This window comes from Sus scrofa, chromosome 15 (genome assembly GCF_054392235.1).
Source record: "Sus scrofa isolate SSC_HxYL_T2T_F1_AM1 chromosome 15, Sscrofa_HxYL_maternal_Yorkshire_Landrace_v2.0, whole genome shotgun sequence".
Lineage (NCBI taxonomy): Eukaryota > Metazoa > Chordata > Mammalia > Artiodactyla > Suidae > Sus > Sus scrofa.
Genome location: NC_139397.1, coordinates 45697896 through 45721850, shown reverse-complemented (window position 1 = coordinate 45721850; position 23955 = coordinate 45697896). Strand labels below are relative to the sequence as shown.

Genomic DNA, 23955 nt, shown 5'->3' with positions numbered 1-23955 from the left:
CCAAACCAGGGCCATTTGCTGGCCACACAGCAAGCCAAACACTGAGACACTGAGGTTTATAGTTGAGAAAGACTTTATTCAGGAGGCAACTAAATGAGATGGGAGAACCAGTCTCAGGTCCACCTCCCCAAATGCAAGGAACTCAGATACTCATGGGATAAGCAGGGTGGTCCTAGGCATTAGGCAAGGTGATTGGAGGTAGAGGAAAGCTGAGGTAATGGGTGTTCTGTGCAGGTAAGACTCAGTCACATGCTTCTGCATATTCAAAGGGGAGGTACTGTGCATAATTGAAGGGTAGAATTTTCCAGTCCTCTGAGGTCAATGGGCCATTCATAGGACAACAAGATAGACCCAGTTTTAGAGTTGGTGGTCCCAACCAGCCCCAGCCAGTTCACAGAGAGTGGGAACTGACACCAAACTCTTATAAAATAACTGGGTTGCATGAGGCTGAGAAGACATTCTATTAAAGAGAGAGGGAGAGAGGGAGGGAGGCTGGAGTTCCCATCGTGGCTCAGTGGTTAACAAAACTGACTAGCATCGATGAGGACGGCGAGGGTTTGATCCCTGGCCTCGCTCAGTGGGTTAAGGATCCAGCGTTGCAATGAGCTGTGGTATAGGCTCGGATCTGGTGTTGCTGTGGCTATGGTGCAGGCCAGCAGATGCAGCTCTGATTAGACCCTTAGCCTGGGAACCTCCGTATGCCATGGGTGCAGCCCTAAAAGGACAAAAGACAAAAAAAAAAAAAAAAAAAAAGATAGAGAAGAGGGAAAGAAGGAAGAAAGCAAGGAAGGGAGGGAGGGAGGAAAGAAAGTAGGGAGAGAGAGAGGAAGGAAGGGAGGGAAGGAAGGGAAAGAAAGCAAGAAACTAACGTGAACTTAATCAATGAAGGCAGGTTACAAGCAAAGGGGTTTTAACAAGCTGTTCCCTCATCTGTTCCATAAGACAAGTTCAAGAATTTCTGTTAGTTATCCACTTCTGTGAAAGGCATGGGGCACAGTTTCATGATCACCCAGTTATATTTTTAAGTGGGGGAAAAAAAAAAGGAGACAGAAGATGAGCAATTTGAGGTTTTAAATAGGGGAGTGAACTGCTTACAAATACAAGCATACATATAAATGCTTCGGTATGCCCATCATATGCCTGGAAATATAACAAGAATCTGGTAACGTGGATTACCTCTAGGAAAGGGAAACTGGCAGTTTAAGGATAGGGGTTGAAGGGAAAATTTTCTACTTTTTTTTTTTTGATAGGAAAATAAACTGTGATGGAAGTTTATAAGATGTAGCATGTTGACTTAAGAATCCTTACTCCCTAAACAGCAACATTTTGCATTTTGATATCAGTGCTTTACAAATACAAAGTGATTCATTTCTTCATTCATTTGGCAAGAAATTTTTGACTTTTTGAAGTTTTAAAAGTTTTTTTGAAGGATAGTTGATTCACAGGGTTGTGTTAATTTCTGCTGCATAGAAAGTGATTCAGTTATATATATATATTCTTTTTCATATTCTTTTCCATTATGGTTTGTCACAAGATACTGAATATAATTCCCCACGCTGTACAGTAGGACCTTGCTGTTTATCCATCATATATACAATAGTTTGCCTCTGTTAATCTCAAACTCTCCGTCCTTCCCTCCCCCACACCCCCTCCCCCTTGGCAACCTCAAGTCAGTTGTCTGTGTCTGGGAGTCTGTCTCTGTTTTGTAGATAGCTTCATTTGTACTTTTTGAATTTTGAACCATGTGAATATATTACCTCTATTTGAAACATATATATATATAGCGAGAATATAAATATATTCTAAATATATACATAAATTTACAACTCTCTTGGCATAACTCACTAATGACTTAATTCTACAGATATTTTGGAAGTCCTACCATGTGCTAGGCAGTGTGGAAGGTGATGAGTATACAGCAATAAACAAGTCAAACTTCACTGAACTTATGGTCTAGGAAGACAGTCTAAGAAGTTAGACAGGTAAAGCCATCAGTCTAGAATCACACACTGCAATAAATGCATGAAGGGAGGGAACCTGGGGCTGGAAGAGAGGATGATGGAGTGATACCTGATTTAGAAAAGCCAGGAAAAGTCCCTCTAAAAAAGCGGGTCCTTAGGCTAAGTAGAACTTAGCCAAGTTCCTAGGTTTTTTTTCCCCCCTTTTTGTCCGCATTGAATCTCTGGGGCCAGGGATCAAATCCAGGCTGCATCTGAGGGATCATTAAGCTATTGTGGCACCATGGGAACTTGCAGTTTTCGGTTCTTTATTGATGCAACTATATCTGTCCCAGAACTTGCAGGCTTGAAACAACAACTATTTTATTATATCTATTAAATTGTGGTATCAGAAACTCAAGCAGGACTGGACTGGGCAGTTAAAGCAGTCTCAGACCCCCTCCCCAAACAACCCCTCCCATTCAAAGGGAGGGCACAGGGTCTCCAACTGTTCATGGAGGAGTGTCAAAGAATCTTCAGCCAGCTTTAGCTCAGCACTCCAGGCTGTGGAGCTGTGGGAGGAGGGCAGTAGAGTGAGGGGAGGGGACGGTGAAGAGAGGGACATGCAGAGCCTTGAAGACTGTGGTAGGGATTTTTTTTTTTTTTTTTTTTTTTTTTTTTTTTGTCTTTTTGCCATTTCTAGGGCCGCTCCCGCGGCATATGGAGGTTCCCAGGCTAGGGGTCGAATCGGAGCTGTAGCCACCGGCCTACACCAGAGCCACAGCAACGCGGGATCCGAGCCGCGTCTGCAACCTACACCACAGCTCACGGCAACGCCGGATCTTTCACCCACTGAGCAAGGGCAGGGACCGAACCCACAACCTCATGGTTCCTAGTCGGATTCGTTAACCACTGCGCCACGACGGGAACTCCTGGTAGGGATTTTGAATTTTATTTTTCTGTACAGTCTGAAGCCACTGAGAAGTTTTGAACAAGGAAATTCACTGCTTCCCCTGAGCTACCAAAGTTTATAGCTTACATCTTCCGTGCCTGCTGTTACACCCATTTCATTGTGTTAGTTTGGCAGAGACTGGGATAACTTGTACTTGCTTATTGCAAAAGCTAAGTAAAATAAATGTGAAATATGAATTAATTAAATAATCGACCAGCTAGAACAGCTGGAATTGTAGGGCATCGGTTCAATGATTCCTAAACTTTAACATGTCCATGAATCTCCTGGGGGGAGGGGTGAGTGTCTTTTTTTCCATACTTGCACCACGCCAGGAATTGAACCTGCACCACAGCAGTGACAACACTTAATCCTTAACCACTAGGCTACTAGGAAAATCCTGGAGGCGGGGGTGGTCTTCTTAAAATGCAGATTCTGATTCAGGAGGTCTGAGGTGACCTGAAATTCTACATTTCTAGCAAACTTCTTCTTCTTCCTTATTTTTTTTATTTTTTTGCTGTTTTAGGGTCTTGCTCTAAAACAAGATGCTCCAGTGTTACTGTGGCTTATGGAAGTTGCCAGCCTAGGGGTGGAATCAGAACTGCAGCTGCCAGCCTATACCACAGCCACAGTAACACTGGATCCAAGCTGCTTCTGTGACCTACACCACAGCTAACAGCAACACCAGATCCTTAACCCACTGAGCAAGGCCACAGATAGAACCTGCATCCTCATGGGTATTAGTTGGGTTCATTACCCTTGAGCCACAGTGGGAACTCCCCTAAGAAGCTTCTTGCTACAGTTTACACTTTTAGTAGTGAGCATTTAGAAATCTTTGTATGGAGTTCCCGTCGTGGCGCAGTGGTTAACGAATCCGACTAGGAACCATGAGGTGGCGGGTTCGGTCCCTGCCCTTGCTCAGTGGGTTAACGATCCGGCGTTGCCGTGAGCTGTGGTGTAGGTTGCAGACGCGGCTCAGATCGCACGTTGCTGTGGCTCTGGCGTAGGCCGGTGGCTACAGCTCCGATTCGACCCCTAGCCTGGGAACCTCCATATGCCGAAGGGGCGGCCCAAGAAATAGCAAAAAGACAAAAGAAAAAAAAAAAAAAAAGAAATCTTTGTATGTTCAGGAGTTCCCGTTGTGGTGCGGTGGTTAACAAATCCAACTAGGAACCATGAGATTTCGGGTTCGATCCCTGGCCTCGCTCAATGGGTTAAGAATCCGGTGTTGCCGTGAGCTGTGGTGTGGGTCACAGACGCGGCTCGGATCTGGCGTTGCTGTGGCTGTGGCATAGGCCGGTGGCTACAGCTCCGATTCGACCCCTAGCCTGGGAACCTCCATATGCCGCAGGAGCGGCCCTAGAAATGGCAAAAGGACAAAAAAAAAAAAAAAAAAAAAAAAAAAAAAGAGAGAGAAATCTTTGTATGTCGGAATATTTTCAGCTGAAAGAAAGAGATAATGGGATTTGGGTGCCAATCAGAGGTGAGATGACGTCATGGGGTGGAGTCTTCTTCCTGTCTTTCTGCTCTGATACCCTCCTTCAACTTCTCCTTCGCCTTCACACTAGGGGCCTCATGGCCTCTGGTGGCTGCCACAGTTCCAGGGAATCACTTCTGCACAGAACAATGTCCAGAAAGGGAAAGATACTGTATCTATGTATGTCTGTTTCTTAGGAGAAGGGAAGCCCAGGGGAAGGAAACAGTCCTCCTGTCTGGAGAGTTATGGGGACGGTTGAAGACATACCATCTCCAGTGATAACCTTGAAGGATGGGGAGATAGGAATTTCATTTTTAAAAATTTTGTTGAAGTATGGTTGACTTACAATGTTGTGTTAATTTCTGCTGTGCAGTAAAGTGATTCAGTTATATGTATACATATATCCTTTAGATGGGGAGATTTTTAATCCGTGATGATGGCAGGTAGAAGGGAGGGATTGGAGAATGGGAAGATGGAAAAATGAACATTCCAATTTGGGGGGCGGTGTGGAGGGACAAAGCACATGCAGCACAAGTGATGTGGGTGTGGAAAAGGCAGGTTGATTGGATTCCTACTGCAATCTCTTATCAACATAAAGCCATAAATAACATTTAGCAAGTGTCAAGTCATACAAGGAAGGAGCAAGAAAGGGACATATCCTAGGAAGAGAGGCCTGAGCCCTTTGCGTAAAAAGTAATATCCATGGGTGAGCAGGGTAGAGTAGACAGGGCAGGAAGTCAGGGGAATTGGCCCAGCTTCATGTTTATAACCCCCAAATATAAGTATTAGGACAGATACAGTTTCTTCAATGAATAAATTGCAACAACAACAAAAAGAGATGGAAGGAGGATTTACTGATTAAAAAAGACCCAGGGGCAGTTCCCATTGTGGCTCAGCAATAATGAATCCAACTGGTATCCATGAGGATGAGGGTTCAATCCCTGGCCCTGCTTGTGGGATAAGGTCTGGCATTGCTGTGAGCTGTGGTGTAGGTCACAGATATAGCTGGGATTCCCAATTGCTGTGGCTGTGACGTAGACCAGCAGTTGTAGCCTGGGAACTTCCATGTGCCTAGGGTGTGGCCCTAAAAAAAGCAAAACGAACAAGCCAAAACCCAAAAAGACCTAGGAGTTCCCTTGCAGTGCAGCAGGTTAAGGATCTGGCATTGTCACTGCTGCAGTGCGAGTTTGATCCTTGTCCTGGGAACTTTCACAAGCCTCAGGTGTAGCCAAAAGAGGGGAGATCTAAAGGACATCATAGTATTTTGTTTTTGTTTTTTTGTCTTTTTAGGGCCACACCTGCGGCAATATGGAGGTTCCCAGGCTAGGGGTCGAACACCACAGCCACAGCAACAGCAACACGGGATCCCAGCCGCTTCTGCGACCTACACCACAGCTCCCAGCAACGCTGGATCCTTAACCCACTGAGCAAGGCCAGCAATCGAACCCACAACCTCATGGTTCCTAGTCGGATTATTTAACCACTGAGCCACGCCAGGAACTCCAGGAGTCGTAATCTTTTGGAGGTATATTATGAAATATTTATGGTTGCTATGATGTCTGGGATTTCCTTCAAAAAAATACAGTAGGGGAAAGGTGTAGATGAAATAAGACTGGCCATGATTTTATCTTTGTTGCAGGTTCATCATACTACACTACCTGCCTTTGTATATGTTTGAAATTTCTCATAATAGAAATCAGCACAGAAAGTATTACAGCAGAACAGCCAGGACTGAAAGTCAGTCGGGGAAGCCCCACCCACTGAACTTAATAGGCCCCGCCCCTTTCAGTCGAGCTCTCCCGCCAACTGTTCTCAGGGCGTCCAGTTTACCTTGTCTCCCGACTTCCTCATTTCCACTCGGGAATCCGTTGGCCTCGCACCGGATAAGTCTTTATCTCAGTTCTTCCAAGGCTCTAGAGACTACCCCGAGTCCCCAGAAGTGGCCTACAGCCTCCGGACCTCGAATCACGCCGCCCGGGTCTCCCCGTATCTCAGGGGAATTTGGTTGCGTCCTCTGCGACCCCTGGGATGGCGTCCGCGTCGTCATGGCGACGCTCCGGGCTGTAGGCCGCGGCACCTCAGAATCCTACCCCGGAACCTGCTCCCGAGTGAGCGGCCTGGGACCTGGGACTGGGTGGTGATGGAGGCGGGTAGACGGCCTGAGCCCGGGGAGAGTGTCCAGTCCCCAGTCAGCCCTGCTGGGGGTCGGAGGAGAGGTTGGGCCTAAGGGGTTAAATGAGGATGGGGGTGGCGCATGGCTGTGGGATCAACCCTACTCCCAGCAGGGGATGGAGGATAGGAGGACCTCAAAAGCAAAAAAAAAAAAAAAAAAATTCCAAACTCAGTCTACTGTGAGAGCCTTTATTTTCCCCTTCTTGTGCCCCTACTAACAGCAACAGCTCAAGAAGCATCAGGACATTTGGGGCAAAGCTTTCCAAAAGGATTAAGGACCATGGAAGTGTTTTGACCATGGAATGGGTTTGATGTGTGATGCAAGGTTAATGGGACAGCCTGTGTGGGAATGGAGTGGCTGGGGGAGAGGCGGCAGGTGAGGCGGGTGGGGAGGAGCCGGAGCTGCAGGAAACCACACAGTGACAAGAGGTACCTTTGTCAAGGATTGAGGAAAAAAAAAAATAAAAGTGCCTGGTTTCCCGTGGATGATTATACGCCTACTGTTTTCTTCCCAGGAAATGACCTTTGGCTCTAAAAAGACTCCATTTTTTACGATAAAATGGCAGCAGTGAAAACCCCCAGCAGAGAAGTAAAGAATGCCGAAGAACCATTTCAGAACATGTCACCCCTCCCTTTGAGGAGCCTAGTGGAGGAACCTAAGAAAAGAGGAGCAGTACCTAATCACCTCCTGGAATCCAGTAAGTGGTTAGAAAGCACATTTGCTTTACAACTTTTCCCAGAGGACCCAAAGTCCAGAAAGCATAATGGAATTTTGGGTGCCAATTTATCTAGATTGTTTTACAGGCTCATACTAGGACTTATTTATTTATTTATTTATTTGCTTTTTAGGGATGCATCTTCAGCATATGAAAGTTCCCAGGCTAGGAGTCCAGCTGGAACTGCAGCTGCTGGCCTATACCACAGCCACAGCAACAGTGGATCCAAGCCATATCCAGGACCTATGCTGCAGCTCACAGCAATGCTGGATCCTTAACCTACTGAGTGAGGCTAGGGATCGAACCCAAGTTCTTGTAGATACTGGTCAGGTTCTTAACTCGCTGATCCACCATGGGAACTCCAGGCTTCTACCAGTTTTTAGTGTTATGAACAAAGGTTCTATTTAGATCCATCAGCTTAATTAATAGACTTTTTGTTTAGATTCATCAAAAAATTTACATTTTATTTCATCCATTGCTCCAGGAAGTTAGACAGAAATTAATGGTAATGATAGAAGATATGTATGATATATATTTAAAATTTTTTAAAGATAGGTATTTAATATATTTAAGGTATGCAGTATGATCATTTGAAAAATGAATTTTTCAGAGTAATCTATGTAATGAATATATGCTGTAGTAAAAGTTTTATAATGAAAAATAGCAAATTCCATCTCATCCCCCCCACTACTAATTCCCACTCTCTCAGGCCAATGACTTTTAACACTTTTAGTTGTTTCTTCACTATTTACCTTCATATTTTTTAATGTGCAAATGTTGCTGTTTTTTAACTTCTCAATTTTAAGTATTCTATCAACTTCCTTTCTCTCTCACCCACCACCATCATCCCACATCCCACATCCCCCATACCTCTACACTCTCAATTAAGTGGGAAGGGCTGGGAGATTGGGGTTAGTAGATGCAAACTATTACATTTAGAATGGATAAGCAATGAGGTCCTACTGTATATACAGGGAACTGTATCCAGTTTCCTGGGATAGAACATGATGGAAGATAATATGAAAGAAAAAGAATGTATGTATACATATGTATACATATATGTGTGTGTGAGACTGGGTCACCATGCTATACAGCAAAAATAGACACAACACAGTAAATCAACTATACTCTAATATAAAAATACATATGTGTATGTTTATATAGTAAGTAAAAATGTTAACTGATAGACTTTTATGGTGTAAATGAGTTGCCCAGTCCTGTTGCTTCCACTTCCTCAAGTATCTTTCCTCTCTGTCCCCACTTGGTCCTCAGCAGCAGTGCCCTCCTCCCTGGCCATACCCTCCTCCCATCTCCCTTTCCACCCCTCGCCCCCCATCTTCCTTCCCAGAATCCAGGCTGGCTCCTGTACCTATCCTGTTTGAATACTGTCAGCGTATCCTCTTGTGTATAGAATAAAGCAGCCATTCCTCTGCTTGGCATTTGGACTCCTTTGCCATCAGTCGATCTGAACCTTCCTACCTACTTCCCCTGCCATCTGCAGCTCCGGCCATGCCTGTTACTCCTACTCCTTCAAGGCCACTTGCGTTTTACGCCTTCTTGCCTTTCCCTAGGCACATCCCTTAGCCTGGAAAGCCTGGTAAATCCTATAGCTATATGTAGACGGCTGATCATTTTGCTTACATTCTTCTCACTAATCCGTCATAACATCGACACCTTCTATTTCAGTGGTGCTGTTGGGAAAGCTGAGACTCAGAAAGGTCAAATGAATTCCCCAAGGTAGCCCAGCCAAGTGGGGAGTTGGTGTTCAGCTGTTGCTGCTCAGTGTCCAGCTCTCTGCGTTGTCACACTAGCTCGCTTTCCACTTGCCGTTCGAGGCCCATTGCCAGTGCAGCATTTGGAGTAGCTCTGTTGTCACTGTAGAACATACTAGGTGCAAGTTAATATACCTGACTATTTCTGGGCATTAACAGCAAAAGGCTCATTTTACTTCTGCTTTGTAGCCCTAAAACCAAAATCTTCAGCATTAAAAAAAATTACCAAATAATGTTAATTTCAATACTTAAGAATTTACTAAATAACCTACAGAGATCGTAGTCCCCCTGAGATGCCATCCTTATCCTAATCCAACCCTGATGACAGTGACCTGGGAGGAACAGAAACACCAAGAGTCTCACACCCACTTCAGATGTATCCTAATCAGAGGGTAAAGGATGGGAGCATCGTGTCTGTGGCTCACAAGATTTGGATATAGCCAAAGGGGAAAGGTTACCATTTGTAAGAAATTGGACAGTGCATTATTATTGAAGGAGGCAGTGGGATGGTTGGAATCAGGCCTGGGCTTAATTTTTTTTTTTTGGCTGCACCTGCAGCATGCATAAGTTTCCAGGCCAGTGGCTGAACCCATGCCATAGCAGCAACCTGAGCCATAGCGGCAGGAACACTAGTTCCTTAACCACTAGGCCGCCAGAGAACTCCCTGGGCTTGAGTTTTAATCACCAGATGTGAGCAGGTTGCTTAGTCTCGCTGAGTCTCAACATCATTATCTACAAAACGGAAAAAAATATTCTGTCACAGGGTTGGAGTGAGGATGGGCCTGGCAGGAAGCGAGCAAGACAGGAAAACAACCATGACCCCATATCTTCACACATCTCAACTCCTGCTAAATGAGGAGGATCCGGACATTTCTGTGGGCTCAGCTGTCTTGCCCTTGTTCTCAAAACTGGGGGAGGAAAAAAGATGTTCACGTGACAAAAGTAGTCTGAGACTTTCCTGTCCAGAGTGATAATCACTCAGAGCTTTAGGAATACTCTCTATCACACTGTAATTCAGTTCACAGGAAATCCCAATAATGCCAGTTAAATACACAACAATAAAATTAAATACTTGGTGTTTGGATTCTTTGAAGTGGATATTCATTACATAATAAGCCATTGCAGTATTATTACACAGAGAAAACAAACTGTGCTCTTTATGAGCGTGTGTCTTATTATGAAGACTTATACAAAATGTGTTCAGAGCAAATTATTTTTATAGGGAATAAACAATAAATGTGGATTTGTATCATGTGGATAATATCCCCCAAGTGATGTATGAACATAGAGTGAGAAACCGTTCAGTTCATTTGGAACAGACCATTCACCTTGCTGACAGCTGTAGCCTCTGAAACTTTCATGTGCTTAAAATAGCCTAAATTAAAGGGAGCCCATGGTGTGTGTGTGTGTGTGTGTGTGTGTGTGTGTGTGTGTTTTAATTTTATTGGAGTATAGTTGACTTACAAAGTTGTGTTAGTTTCAGGTATACAGCCCAGTAAATCAATCATATATATACATATATTCATTCTTTTTCAGAATCTTGTCCCATATATGTTATTACAGAGCACTGAGTACTTTTCCCTGTGCTGTACAATATGTCCTTGTTGGATATCTACTTTATATGTAGTAGTGTGTGCACGTCAGTCCTAACCTCTTACCTCTTACCTCTTAATTTATCCCTCCCTCAACCTACATTTCCCCTTTAGTAAATATAAGATTGGTTTTGAAAACTTTGACTCGGTTTCGGTTTCATAAGTTCTTTTGTATCATGTTTTATTAGATTCCACATGTTAGTGATCTCATATGACATGTGTCTTTCTCTGTCTGACCTATGTCACTTAGTATGATAATCTCTGGGTCCATCCATGTTGCTAAATGGCATTATTTCATTCTTTTTTATGGCTGAGTAGTATTCCATCATGTGTGTATACCACATCTTCTTTATCCATTCCTCTGTCGATGGACATTTAGGTTATTTCCTTGTCTTGCTATTATGAATAGTACTGCAGTAAATATTGGGGTGATGTATCTTTTTGAATTATGGTTTTCTCTGGATAGATGTCCAGGAGTGGGATTGCTGGATCATATGGTATTTCTATTTTTAGTTTTTTCTTTTTTTCTTGCTTTTTAGGGCCACATCTGCGGCATATGGAGGTTCCCAGGCTAGGGATGGAATTGGAGTTACAACTGCAGACCTACACCACAGCCACAGCAACACAGGATCCAAGCTGTGTCTGTGACCTACACCACAGTTCATGGCAACACTAGATCCTTAACCCACTGAGTGAGGCTAGGGATTGAACCTGCAACTTCATGGTTCCTAGTTGGATTCGTTTCTGCTGCATCACGATAGGAACTTCTAGTTTTAGTTTTTTGAGGAACCTCCATATTGTTCTCCATAGTGGTTGCATCAGTTTATATTCCCCCAACGATGTAGGGGGATTAAAGGGAGCACATGTTAATAGGATCTTCTTTCATTTAATATATTTTTTTCATATCTCATCTCATGATTTACTTATCTACATTGTTTCTATAGAGGTTTATGCAAAACTTCTGAAAAATAAAGTTCTACAGGCAAAACCTGGCATCTTGCATTTTGGAGGCTATCAAGTAGAAAAACAACATCAACAGATACTGGTAGGTACTTTTTCTTTTTTCTTTTCTTTTTAGGGCCGCACTGCGGCATATGGAGGTTCCCAGGCTAGGGGTCGAACAGGAGCTGCAGCTGCCGGCCTACACCATAGCCATAGCAACGCCAGATCCGAGCCATGTCTGTGACCTACACCACAGCTCATGGCAACGCCCAATCCTTAACCCACTGAGCAAGGCCAGGGATTGAACCCACAACCTCTTGGTTCCTAGTTGGATTCATTTCCACTGTGCCATGATAGGAACTCCCTGGTAGGTACTTTTTAAGGGGGATAATTAATCATAATAATGAAATGACATGAACATTCTACATTTATGCTACTCATTTATTTGTGGCGCAGCAGGTTGAGGATCTGGCGTTGTCACTGCAGCAGCTCAGGTTGCTGCTGTGGCATGAGTTTGATCCCTGGCCCAGGAACTTCTACATGCTGCAGGTGCATTCAAAAAAAAAAAAAGATGGCAAAATCAATAGAATCAGTAGAAGTGCAGATGTAAATTGGACCAGAAAGGTAGTTTTAGGATGAGAAATAATTTTTTAATAATTTATCTGATATTTACTTATTTAATTATTGAGGTGTAGTTGATTTACAATATTGTGTTATTTTCAGGTGTACAGCATGGTAATTCAGTTACACACACACACATATATGTATATGTATATTCTTTTTCCTTATAGCTTATTACAAGATATAGAGTTCCCTGTCCTATACAGTAAGTCTTTATCTATTGTTGGTTATCTATTGTTGGTTATCTATTTTATTATTTACTTATTTAATTTTTTTTTTTTTGCTCTTTAGGGCCGAATCCACAGCATATGAAAGTTCCCAGCCTAGGAGTTGAATTGGAGCTATAGCTGCCGGCCACAGCCACAGCAATGCAGGATCCGAGCCACATCTTCGACCTACACCACAGCTCACGACAACACCAGATCCTTAACCCACTTAACGAGGCCAGGAATCGAACCCGTGTCCTCATGGATACTAGTCGGGTTTGTTACCACTGAGCCACGACAGGAACTCCTTGCTTATCTATTTTAGATACAGCAGGGTGTACCTGTTAATCCCAGCCTAGGATGAGAAATTTTAAAGCTGCGTCAGTGTCCTTGGACAAGTTTCCTCCCAGGCCAAAGGCTCCTCTCAACACTCTTTCCAAATTGGTCCTGTGGCTGAATGACTGTAGGGACCAGGAACTGGGCTTTGTGTCTCACGTGACTGGTTTAGTCCCTGCACTAGCTTCATGGAGGTTGTATTATTACCCTTTTGTAGAGAGAGGAAACCACGACTGCAAAAGGTGAACTAGTTGCCTCAAGAATCCAGTGATAGAGACAGACTGACTCTCAGGCCGCCTTCCTCCAAACCAGTGCATTCTTGCTCCACGACTACACCACCAGGGAAAGGAGGGTGGGTCCTTAGGAGCCCCAGCAAGGGTTCTGCTTCATCTGTTCTGGTCAGATGTCCATACCTAAATCAGTCATTCTGGCCAGAGGGATTCCAGCTGGATCTGGGATGGCAGGGGTACCACTGAATAGGATCCAGAAGGGACAGAGGAAAGGATGCACAGAGAGTGGCTGAAGCTATGGGGACAGCAGTCCACCCCAGAGCCACAGCAAGATCCTGGCCTTCTGGGTCCCCTTCATTGATCTGGATGGTCAGATTGGTGTGGCCTTGGGGTGACTACAGCTTTCCTGTCTTCCCCAGTAAAGGGGTCCTGAACATTTAGATCAGCTCTACAACCTCAGTGACCCCACCAGAATCCCCTTAAGTCACAACGAGCAGGATATCAGAACTACCGGATTCAGCTTCCATGTGTTCTTACATATCAAAGTGGAGGGAGAGAGAAGGGATCAGGAGAGGGACTGGTCAGGGGCCAAGTGCTTCCTCTCAAGGGAAAGGAGTTCCCTGGTGGCCTAGAGGTTAAGGATCTGGCATGATCACTGCTGTAGCTTGGGTCACTGCTGTGGAGCAGATTGGGTCCCTGGCCAGGATCTTCTGCATGCTGTAGACATGGCAAATTAATTAATTAACTAATTAATTTTTTTTTGGTCTTTTTTTACCTTTTCTAGGGCCACTCACATGGCATGTGGAGGTTCCCAGGCTAGGGGTCTAATCAGAGCTGTAGCCACTGGCCTACGCCAGAGCCACAGCAATGTGGGACCCAAGCCGCATCTGCGACCTACACCACAGCTCATGGCAACGCTGGATCCTTAACCCACTGAGTGAGGCCAGGGATCAAACCTGCAACCTCATGGTTCCTAGTCAGATTCGTTAACCACTGCGCCACGACGGGAACTCCTAATTAATTAAAAATAAAACTGCAGTTAGGAAATGTACCCCTCAGCCTGTAAGGACACAAAGACCGAAGTGAATCATGTGGGGACTTATGTTTCCTGGTAATTATGTTTGCTATCTAGATGATGATAGGATAGGTCTAAAATAACTATCATTCATAGTTATTCATTGTCTATAATGAATGAACAATTCGTCACCCATCCCCAGCCCCCCCAGCTCTCCTAATTCCCTTACCTACCCAGCCCCACCCTAGCCAACCACTGATCCACATTCTGTGGGTGTAGATTGGCCTGTTCTAGACATTTCCTATAAATGGAATCACACAGCATGTGGTCATTCTGCGACTGGCTTCTTTCATGCAGCCTGTTTTCCAGGGTCATTCAGTTGGTAGCATGAATGAATACATCATTCCTTTTTATGGCCAAATAGTATTTATTGTGTGAATAGACCACATTTTGTTTATCTATTCATCAACTGATGGACAGTTGGATTTTGTCTTGGGGCTATTAGGAGTAATGCCATCATGAACATCTGTGTCTTGGAGTTCCTGTCATGGCTCAGGGGTTAACAAACCCAACTAGTACCATGAAGACTCAGGTTTGATCCCTAGCCTTGCTTCGTGGGTTAAGGATCCAGTGTTGCCATGAGCTATGGTGTAGGTCAAAGATGTGACTCAGGTCCCCTGATGCTGTGGCCGTGGTGTAGGCTGGCAGGTACAACTCCGATTAGGCCCCTAGCCTGGGAACTTTCACATGCTGCAGGTGCAGCCTTAAAAAGCAAAAAAAGCAAAAAAAAAAAAAAAAAAGAACATCCGTGCCCATGCTTTTGTGTGTTCACATTTAAAAAAAAAAAATTTATGGCCACACCCTTGGCATGTGGAAGTTCCCAGGGCAGGGATCCAACCTGTGCCTCCACAGTTAGCTGAGCTGCCACATCCAGATTCTTAACCCACTTCGTTACAGCAGGTTATCCTGTGTGGACATATCTTCAGTTCTCCTGGATATACATCAAGAAGTTGAGGAGTTCCCGTCGTGGCACAGTGGTTAATGAATCCGACTAGGAACCATGAGGTTGCGGGTTCGATCCCTGGCCTTGCTCAGTGGGTTAAAGATCCGGCGTTGCTGTGGCTCCGGCATAGGCCGGCGGCTACAGTTCCGATTAGACCCCTAGCCTGGGAACTCCATATGCCACAAGAGCGGCCCAATAAATGGCAAAAAAGACAAAAAGAAAAAAAGAAGTCGAGTTGTTGGGTTGTATGGTATATTAATTTTCCGTGGCTGCCTTAATAAATGACCACAAATTTCAAGGCTTAAAAATCCAGAAACTTATTCTGGAGACCAGAGTCCAATATCCAGGTGTCAGCAGGGCCATGATCCTTCTGGTGGCCCCAGAAGGAATATCTCCTCTCTTCTTCCAGATTATGGTGGCTCCAGGTGTTCTTTATCTCGAGGCTGCATACTGCTATACTTGGCCTCCATCCTCACAAGTCTTCTTCTCTGACTCTGTTTGTCTTCTCTTCTGTCTCTAAAAGGACACATCACTGGACTTAAGGCCCATCTAGGTAATCCACGATGATCTTATCTCAGGGTCCTCAACTTACTAGCAGCTGCAATCACTCTTTTCCCAAATAAGGTCACACTCAAGTTATTAGGGTGTGGATATATCTTTTTGAGTTTACCATTCAACTCACTACTGTTCCAGTTGCCTTTCCTTAGTGAATAATGAAGTTGAGCATCTTTTCTTAAGCTTACTGGTTACATTGTACCAAAGGCTTGCAGGGGAGAAGCCTTTTGGGATAGCACAAAGCAGAGTGAGAAGCAGGGAACAGACATCTAGGGTTCAGCAGGAGACATGGAGAGGGGTTCAGCCGGGTGAGCATGTGGCCTATTTGGGGACCAGGGTACAATGTAGTTTACCTGGATCATGGGATTTTTTGGAGGGAGGTAAAAACTTCATTCTGCTGAAGAATAGAAGCCATCTCTGTCTTTTGTATAACATAATGCCTAACCCACAGAAGGCACTCAATAAATACTTGTCAAGATAATGAATTCACTTTATTGGAAGAGAGTGACTTGGCAGAGATTCACTGATTCCAAGTAAACACAGGGTAAAGTCTCAGTAATCACACTGTTTCTATCAGACATGAAAACAAACAGAAATAGATAAAAGTGCCGAATTAGTTCATCTCAATAACATTCGGGGAGAGCCAGCCTCCCATTTTCTATCAGCAAAAATGCAGAAGCCTAAGGCGATTACCTTGAGATTCTTGTTAAACAAGGTGGTGGTGTTTGGGGGGGTGGGGGGAAATGGGGGAATCCAACTCTGCTTTTATCTTGGTTTTGTAACAGGAAACTGCAAATTGCCCAAGAATGGAATGATTGAATGTGTGTTTAAAACCGCAAAAAAATTGTTCATTAACCTTTGAGATTGATCCCGATCTGGTTAAAGCCTTTAACTTAGATTCATATCACAATCAATGTTTCAATTTACTTTAAAAGTCGAAATAATGGTTCCCAGTTTTCTCAAAACCAGGATCTCTTTCATTCTTTTTCTGCTCTGCAGAAAGACTTTGTCTGGGAAACTCTATTTATTAAGTAATTAATTTTCCCCTGAGACAATCGGTGTTAACTCTTGCCAGCCCAAAACCATGTTGTTAGCCTAGAGGAACTTAGGTAAAGGAACAGTCCCTTCAGGCTTTCTGAAATAATTGTGTTAGTTTTCCATTCTCTGTTGCAGCCTCCAGAGACACCCTTGCTACAGGATCTCGCTTCTCAAAACTGGGGGTGTGAATCCCAAGCAGCTTCTCAGTTGTGACGGTGGAGAGTTGAAGCCACCCATGTAAACACAGTGCTTTTTCTGGAGCATCAGTTTTACTCTCCCATTTTGGACAAATGCATTATAGAGCAAAATCTTAGAGTAAAATCCATTACCAACATGCATTTAAGATAAAAGTGTTACCGACCAGGGTTCTTGACCTCCTAAGCCAATAGACATTGATAAGAGGCCGGGCAGGAAATGCAGACAAGGCTTTATTGGGACTCAGGTGAAAGTAAGTAAGTTCCCTTGCTCCCTCCTCAGGGGGGTCAGGGGAGCTAGGTCCTTAAATGGAGTGACAGTGGGGACAGGTCCAGGGGTCTGGCTGAAGGGATGGCTTGGGTAGTCTGCCCACCCCCTTGGTGGTGCTGAGTGCAGAGATCATGCCTAACACCCTGCTTTTGCTCCCAACACCTCAGAAGGGGCAGCTGGGTTTTTGGTCTTTTTGAATCTTGTTGTTCATAATTTGCCCCAACTGCACATGGACACGGTTATTTGTAGTGCCTTATCATTTGGAGGAGATGTTTGTCCAGGTGCAAGCACTGCAGCAAAGAGTCCCAGGCTCCAGGCTCCACCTGTCTCAAAACACTTTAAAGACATTACACGGCTGCTTGCATTTTGCCCCCAGATCCCTGTTAGGTGTTAACCTGAGAAGCTGTGTCCTCAAGGGGAGGGGTTGAAACGCCCCCCCCCCCACCCCCGCCCCCGACCTGGAGGCTGAAGTGTTCACTGAAGGGCTGGGTTTGCTCTGCCCTGTGGAGGGAGGAGACAGGTATCTCCTGAGGGGGTCGAGAGCTGTGAGCAATGCTTGGGAAACCCCTGTGAGTGAAAGCTTTTGAACCCACAGCTGCCTGGTGTCCAGTTCCTTGTTTGCCTTGTAGGTTGGTTTGTTGTGGGTGTTACAAAATCAGGTCTGGCTCCCCGCCCGCCTCTCGAAAATCAGAAGAGGCAAATGTTGGTAGAAAGGCGAGTTGCTTTTAATCAGAATGCCAAGGGAGTTCCCTTCATGGCTCAGCGGTCAACGAACCCAACTAGGATTTATGAGGATGCAGTGGCTGTGGTGTAGGATTTGACCCCTGGCCTGGGAACCTCCATATGCTGCGAGTGCAACCTTAAAAAGCAAAAAAGAAAGCAAAAAGTATGCCGATAATCTGGGGAGACGGTGGACTCAGTGCCCCCCAAAAACAGTCTCTGAAGATTCTCCCTGGCTGTGAGCTTTTAAAGGGGACAGGAAGCGATCTCAGTGATCTCACTGTGGGCCTGTGATCTTTCTTTAGATCCTGTTTTGTTCACACAGTGTGTTTGTGAGATCACTGAAGGGGAAGCTGGGGAAGAGATCTGGTCACCTTTTAATGACTGATTCTTTTTTCTTTTTTTTTTTTTTTAGCTATTTCTTGGGCCGCTCCCACGGCATATGGAGGTTCCCAGGCTAGGGGTCGAATTGGAGCTGCAGCCACCGGCCTACGCCAGAGCCACAGCAACACGGAATCCGAGCCGCGTCTGCAACCTACACCACAGCTCACGGCAACGCCAGATCGTTAACCCACTGAGCTAGGGCAGGGACCAAACCCGCAACCTCATGGTTCCTAGTCGGATTCGTTAACCACTGTGCCACGACGGGAACTCTCTAATGACTGATTCTTCATTGCTACTTATTTGGTCTATGGGAAAAACTGACAAGTTAGATAAGTATTATGTGATCAAAAGATTAAAACAGTGTGCTTGGGCCAGAGATGAATGCCTGGCTTCAAGTTAGCAGCGGGGAGGGAGTTCCCTTTGTGGCTTAGGTGGTTAAGAACCTGCCTAGGAACCATGAGGTTTCGGGTTCGATCCCTGGACTTACTCAGTGGGTTAAGGATCTGGCATTGCCGTGAGCTGTGGTGTAGGTCACAGACATGGCTTGGATCTGGCGTTGCTGTGGCTGTGGTGTAGGCCATAGCTCCGATTAGAGCCCTAGCTTGGGAAACTCCGTATGCTGCGAGTGCGGCCCTAAAAAGGACAAAAGACAAAAAAAAAAAAAAAAAAAAAGGTTAGTGACTGACAAAGGGCCTCCTGCAGAGAGCTCTTTCCTGCCCCAAACTGCTTACCTGTGGGCAGTTCTGAAAAACTGAACTGGGGCCTGATTTTTCACTTAAGAGTCCATGTGGTGCCCAGTGGAGGCAGCATCAGTTGTGAGGATCAGGTCCAGGAGAAGGTCAGCTCCCAGGAAACAGATTGCTCAGAGGGGGGTCAGGACATCTATTGCTCCCAGTTTGTGAGACTGTAGAATTTAGGTGATTTTTTTCTTTTCTCATCTCAAGGGCAATTCTGGGTTGCTCACATTTTCAAATAAACTTCAAATATTAATTTAAAATACACTTTCTCAACAATTCATCTCAAGGCCTTGCTTTCCCCTTGAATGATGATCCCCCCCTCCCGCCCCCAGTTTTAGTTGTAATTAAAAAGTCAGGAATACCATTTTAGCCCTGAAAGGACATTATTTTTAACAAACTGACCTGCTGACAAAGTATCAAAAGAAAGACAGGAGGTGCAATTTAGGCACTGATAGGTCCTGAGCAATGAGGCAGTAGAGGGAAGAGCCCTAAACCCCGGCTCTTCCCCAGGGTTCTGGACTCAGTGCTGCCTCTTAACCCGGGTGCTGTGTCTTTGCACAGATGTCCATCATCCAAAAGATGCTTTCAGTCCTTCTTAGGCTCAGACAGCACAGACTTCAATAGGACAGAGAATAAGGATTATCATAGCATGCAATGAGTATTTGCAACCAAAAATGGAGAATTCCAAAATTAATAGACTATCCAGTATTCCCAATACGTTTTGCCTTTTTTTTTTTTTTTTTTTTTTTTTTTAAGGGCCACACCAGCAGCATATGGAATTTCCCAGGCTAGTGGTTGAATTGGAGCTGCAGCTGCCAGCCTGCGCCACATCCACAGCAACACCGGATACTTAAATCGCTGAGCAAGGCCAGGGATCGAATGCAAATCCTCATGGATACTAGTTGGGTTCATTACTGCTGAGCCACAATGCAAACTCCCCCAATATGTTTTGGAAGTCAGTCTCTTGGTGGTTAACTTTACTTTCCAAAATGTAGAGAGTGGGTTGTTCTTTGTGTTGTTTTAAGTTCATCAGAAAAAGTTCATTGGCAAACATGTCCCCTGGAACGTGTTTGTCTTAGGCAACACTGAAATGTAACTGTCCTTGTGAAGAGGGTTTTTCTCCCCAGCATCACTATGGTCTGTTTGTTGACTGTCCTCTCAGATTTCTGCAGCTGCCTGTGGGACCGTGAGCCCAGCCTCAGTCCTAAAGAGTCCCCATCTCACATCAGATCTCAAGTAAAAGCTAAACATTTTCTTACTCTTTCTACACTCTCTGTACCTGAATATCTATTTTTTTTTCATTTTTTCAAAGTTTTATTGAAGTATAGTTGATTGACAATGTTGTGATCATTTCTGCCGTACAACAGAGTGACTCAGTTATACAAGTACCCATATCCATTCTTTTTCAGATTCTTTTCCCACATAGATTATCACAGAATATTAGGCAGAGTTCCCCGTGCTGTACAGCAGGTTCCTGTTGGCTGATCATTCCATATACCTCCGTGTCCATATGCCAATCCCACACCCCAGTCCATTCCTCCCACCTTTCCCCTTTGTAAATATCTAAATTTTTGCTTGAGTCTTTTTATTATTTCTTATTTAATCTTATTTTTTTCTTTGTTAATCCAAATGTGAATAATTGTAGATCCAGACTCATACAGTGAATATGGGATCTTGCAGCCAAATAATGTATCTTTATTATCATGAATAAGGGCTATATTGTTTTATTCTATAAAAAAATCATTCAGTATTTTCTTCTTGCTGTTTATTTATTTATTTATTTTGCCTTTTAGGGTTGCACCCATGACATACGGAGGTTCCCAGGCTAGGGGTCTAAAATTTGGAGCAGAGAAAGGTTTATTGCAGGACCATGCAAGGAGGTGGGTGGCTCGTGCCCCCAAAATATCCCAAATTCCCTGAACCAAAATTGCAAAGCTATTTTATTTTATTTTTATTTTTATTTTTATTTTTGCTTTTTAGGGGTGCATCCGTGGCATATGGAGGTTCCCAGGCTAGGGGTCCAATCAGAGCTACAGCTGCCAGCCTATACCACAGCCACAGCAATGCAGGATCCAAGCTGTGTCTGTGACCTACACCATAGTTCACGTCAACATCAGATCCTTAACACACTGAATGAGGCCAGCAATTGAACCTGAAACCTCATGGTTCCTAGTTGGATTTGTTCCCACTGCGCCGTGACATGAACTCCCTGCAAAGCAATTTTAAGGGCTTTTTAGGGCTGTACCCGCAGCATATGAGGGTTCCCAGGCTAGGGGTTGAATCAGAGCTACAGCTGCCTGCCTATGCTGCAGCCATAGCCAACAAGGGATCTGAGCCATGACTGCAACCTATACCACAGCTCATGGCAACACTGGATCCTTAACCCACTGAGTGAGGCAAGGGATGGAACCCTCAGCCTCATGGATCCTAGTCAGTTTCGTTAACCGCTGAGCCATGGAGGGAACTCCAGAAATCCTTTGTTCTTGCAGCTGTCCACAGAAGGCAGGTCCCAATGTTCCTGTAAACCTCCAACAAGATACATGTTATTGGAGTTCCCATTGTGGCTCAGTGGCTTAAGAGCCCAACTAGTATCCATAAGGCTGTGAGCTTGATTCCTGGCCTCACTCAGTGGGTTAAGGATCCGGCGTTGCTGTGAGCTGTGGTGTAGGCCAGCAGCTACAACAACGATTTGACCCCTAGCCTGGGAATTTCCACATGCCACAAGTGCGGGCCTAAAGAGACCAAAAAAAAAAAAAAAAAAGATATGCAAAACAGGGTCGTAGAAATTGTACTTGAAGAATGTTCACAGGTGACAGACAAATGAGAACATTTTTTTCTTTTTGCTTTTTAGGGCCGTCCCTGAGGCATATAGAGGTTCCTAGGCTAGGGGTTGAATCGGAGCTGCAGCTGCCAGCCTACACCACAGCTATAGATAGCAACTTGGGATCTGAGCCCCATCTTCTGCCTACACCATGGCTCGTAGCAATGCCAGATCCTTAACCCACTGAGTGAGGCCAGGGATGGAACCTGCAACCTCATGATTCCTAGTTGGATTCGTTTCCACTGCACCAGGACGGGAACTCCAAATGAGAACTTTTGACCAATGCAAATGTCTGCGTAACCTCATCAGAAGATAATGTTTAATTTAGGGCCTCAGTGAATGCGAGGCCTTGGGCAGTGGGCTGTGTGACAGGCCCAGCCTCTGGCCTTAATTTTGGAAACCAAACCACACTCTTTTTCCTGATTTTTTGACTGCCTGAATGTCATTGTGTCCCCAGGACATGTGACATGTCATCAGAGAAACTGGGAGTGGGGACTGGCTGTCTTCTTAGCTCAGCTACTTCACAGGACTAAGCTGAGTTCCACAAAAAGGCACCCAGGGTAGCTGATTGGGACAAGGGTGGGGGAGCATGAGAGGCCTGGCCTGGGGCCTCCAGGGCTGCAGCTCTAGAAAATTTTTAGGCTGGGCAGAGACAAATGGGCATATTTCTTTCTTCCTTTTTTTTTTTTTTTTTTCCCTTGTTAGGGCCACACCCATGGTACATGGAAGTTCTCAGTCTAGGGGTCAAATTGGAGCTGCAGCTGCTGGCCTACACACAGCCACAGCAACACCAGATCCGAACCTTTAAATGGTGTTTGCTGTGTTTATTTCCTTCTTCTCTCTCTTTTTTTCTTTTTTTTGGCTGTGCCCACAGTAGTGGATGTTCCCAGGCTAGGGGTCAAATTGGAGCTGTAGCTGCCAGCCTGTATCACAGCCACAGCAACGCCAGATCCGAGCTGCATCTGCAACCTACACCACAGCTCACAGCAATGCCGGATCCTTAACCAACTGAGCAAGGTCCGGGTTCGATAACCTGTACCCTCATGGATACTAGTCAGGTTCATTACCGCTGAGCCATGAAGGAAACTCCTTTTTCATTTTTCTTTAGGCTGCATTTGGTAGATTCTGAATCTTTTAAAAAGTTTAAAAGTGCACTGTATCTCGTCAAATCCCTTCAGCAAAGGATGAGGTATAAATGAATGAGGAGGTGAGTATGCAGACAGATAAAGCAGTGTGTTAACTGAATGCTCCTTTTCCTCTCCAGCATCTGGTCAACATTTGCAATGAAGACACGCATGTTCATATTTTACCCCCACAAACCAAATACTTTCAGATCAAGTATGTAAAAAAGGTAAGTAAGAGTCCTTTGGTGGCCCTTCTCCCTCCCATGGTGTTCACGGTGGGATATGCCTGAGTGGGTGTGTAAAGCATTGTCACCCTGGTCCTTCTCCTGGTGCCCTGGGGCTTGTCCCAACAAGAGCTCCCTTATCTTCTAGGAGAACCGCCTTGTCCCTGGCTTGTCCCTCACAGTCACCGTTATATTTTCCCCAGATGAGTGGCGATACTATTATGATTGTATCCGTGTTCACTGTAAGGTAAGTTTCTTAAAATCAAGCTATTTTTTGGTGGGGTGGAGAGTGGTATCAGAACTTATATCCTCAAGGGAAGAAGAAAGAGAGACAGAAGGCTGAGTATGAGGTTGTTCAGCCCAATGTCAAGGGCAGCCAGACTGAGTGGCTGGAGAGTCCTTGTCCAGGGATGTCTGTTGGTCTCTGTTGGGAAACCTCCAGTTGCTGAGAGCTGGGGCAGGGCCAGAGACACTGCTTGCTTAGGTTCCCATCTGCCCAAGCCCCCAGACCTCATTCATCTTGTAATACCATGGTGTTGATGTTGCTTTTCATTAATTTCTCTTTCTGATCTTTTGTTGTTAGTGTATAGGAACTCAAAAGATTCCTGTGTATTAATTTTATATCCTGCCACTTTACCAAATCCATTGATGAGCTCTAATAGTATTCTGGTAGTATCTTTAGGCTTTCCTGTGCAAAGAAACATTTTGTCTGCAAACAATGACAGTTTTACTTCTTCTTTTCCAATTTGGATTCCTTGTATTTCTTTTCCTTCTCTGATTGCTGTGGCTAGGACTTCCCAAATGTTGAGTAATAGTGGTGAGAGTGGACATCCTTGCCTTGTTCCTGATCTTAGTGGGAAAGCTTTTAGCTTTTCATCAATGAGAATGATGTTAGCTGTGGGTTCGTCATATATGGCCT

General features: G+C 44.8%; 1 protein-coding gene across 16 annotated transcripts in view; it reads left to right on the top strand.

Moving 5' to 3' along the window:
- Positions 1–6410: 6410 nt before the first annotated feature.
- Positions 6411–23955, top strand: part of CFAP221 (cilia and flagella associated protein 221) — a 97464-nt gene continuing 79919 nt past the window's right edge. For 6 of the 16 annotated variants that reach the window (XR_014829660.1, XR_014829661.1, XM_021075445.2 and 3 more), the window contains exons 1-5: positions 6411–6471; positions 7051–7233; positions 11560–11660; positions 22953–23039; positions 23185–23283. Coding sequence is in view for 8 of the 16 variants with exons in the window: in XM_021075445.2 (XP_020931104.1) it covers positions 7095–7233; positions 11560–11660; positions 22953–23039; positions 23185–23283 (426 nt within the window). In the remaining 8 variants the exon portion in view is untranslated. Of the gene's footprint in view, positions 6580–7050; positions 7234–11559; positions 11661–22952; positions 23040–23184; positions 23284–23955 lie in introns of all 16 variants that reach the window. The other 10 variants (XR_014829663.1, XM_021075447.2, XM_084999645.1 and 7 more) reach the window with 3 other exon arrangements.